General features: G+C 54.8%; 1 protein-coding gene across 2 annotated transcripts in view; it reads left to right on the top strand.

Annotated features, from left to right (window-relative positions):
- LOC123170096 (NAC domain-containing protein 43) overlaps window positions 1-1,200 on the top strand; it is a 2,787-nt gene extending 1,587 nt beyond the window's left edge. Inside the window, exon 3 of one of the 2 annotated variants that reach the window (XM_044587939.1) lies at window positions 89-1,200. In XM_044587939.1, coding sequence (XP_044443874.1) covers window positions 89-823 — 735 coding nt within the window. In that variant the 3' untranslated portion in view covers window positions 824-1,200. Of the gene's footprint in view, window positions 1-52 lie in introns of both variants that reach the window. The other variant, XM_044587938.1, reaches the window with a different exon arrangement.
- The last annotated feature ends 275 nt before the right edge of the window (window positions 1,201-1,475 follow it).

Raw genomic sequence — 1,475 nt, 5'->3', positions numbered from 1 at the left:
TTTCCATGTGCTTCATGTGCCCCAAAAGGTAATAATAATTAACACCTGCCAGCCTTTGTCTTTGGATGCCGCCGTGCGTCATGCTCAGGTTGTCAGTGCCGCCACATCGTCGGACGCCGGCCAGGAGGACGGCTGGGTGGTGTGCAGAGTGTTCAAGAAGAAGCACCACCACAAGGATGCGGGGGCCGGAAGTGGCAAGCGCGGCGGCGGGGGAAGAGACGATGGGGGCAAGGCGGCACGCTCCTCCTCGCCGCTCTACTCCAGCGACGATGCGCTTGACCAGATCCTGCACTACATGGGCCGCTCGTGCAAGCAGGAGCACGAGCTTTCCTCGCCGCGCCCGAGAACGGCCGCGTCGCGGTATCTGCGGCCCCTCGAGACGGTTCTCGGCGGCCACGGTTTCATGAAGCTGCCACCGCTGGAGAGCCCCTCGGCGGCGGCCACGGCGCGGACGTCGACTACGACGCCGCTCGCGGCGAGCGGAGATGGAAATGTCGAGCGCGAGCTGGCGCACGCCGAGGACCTGCACCAACCCCACCGCGACGGCGGGATCACGGACTGGGCCATGATGGACCGGCTAGTCGCGTCCCACCTCAATGGCCAGCACGACGCGTCCACAGACCAGCTCTGCTTCGACGGCACCGCCGGCCATGCAGGCGGCAACGACGCCCTCGACGACACGGCCGTCAACGGGCTTGCCTTCTACTCCGCCGCGGCCACAAGGCTTCTCGGAGGGGCCGCCGCCGGTAGCAGCGACGACGACCTGTGGAGCTTCGCCCGATCTGCGGCGTCGTCGGAGCGGCTGAGCCATGTGTCACCGTAACAACTGTAGCTGCTATTGGTATGGCCAATGGAGGGCTGAGCCGCTGAAGACACGAAAGGTGGCGAGGCAGGACAGCAGCTGCCCTAGTACAGTAAAAAGACTACAACGAGAAAAAGGAGAAAATAATAATAAAGGAGAGCGAGATCAACAGAGAGAGACAGAGATCTCAAAGGTGATTAGATTGATGTGTGGAGAGAAAACTAAGTGAAAGAAAAGGGGATTAAAGCGGGCAGTAAGTTGGAGTATCACTGTCACCGCTCATCGCACCCGTCTCTTATTGTTTAATTAACCCTTTTAAGTACTATGTTATTAATTAGCATATGGTTACCAATAATTAAGATCGACCGGTGATATATAAATTAATTGGTAATTACACAGTTTGTTGTGGTGTGTGCAAGGTGTGTAATTCAATTTTTTTCCTAGGATAAAGTAGTAACTTCTCTTCAAATTGTTGCCTGGAAATATGACAGATGGCCAAACTTTCTCATAGAGTAGTAATTGGGGTGGAGACTATCGATTTAGCTTCATGCTTTTTGCCATACAATTTGTTTAAACTGGATTTAGTAATGCAGTTGATTAGTTAGGTGATTAATTAAATAATCGACCATGCATTATGGGTGTGACGACCATGGAGGCAGGCGAGAGATGCCGG

This window comes from Triticum aestivum, chromosome 7D (assembly GCF_018294505.1).
Source record: "Triticum aestivum cultivar Chinese Spring chromosome 7D, IWGSC CS RefSeq v2.1, whole genome shotgun sequence".
In the NCBI taxonomy this organism is placed as follows: Eukaryota; Viridiplantae; Streptophyta; class Magnoliopsida; order Poales; family Poaceae; genus Triticum; species Triticum aestivum.
This window is presented reverse-complemented; position numbering and strand designations above follow the sequence as displayed.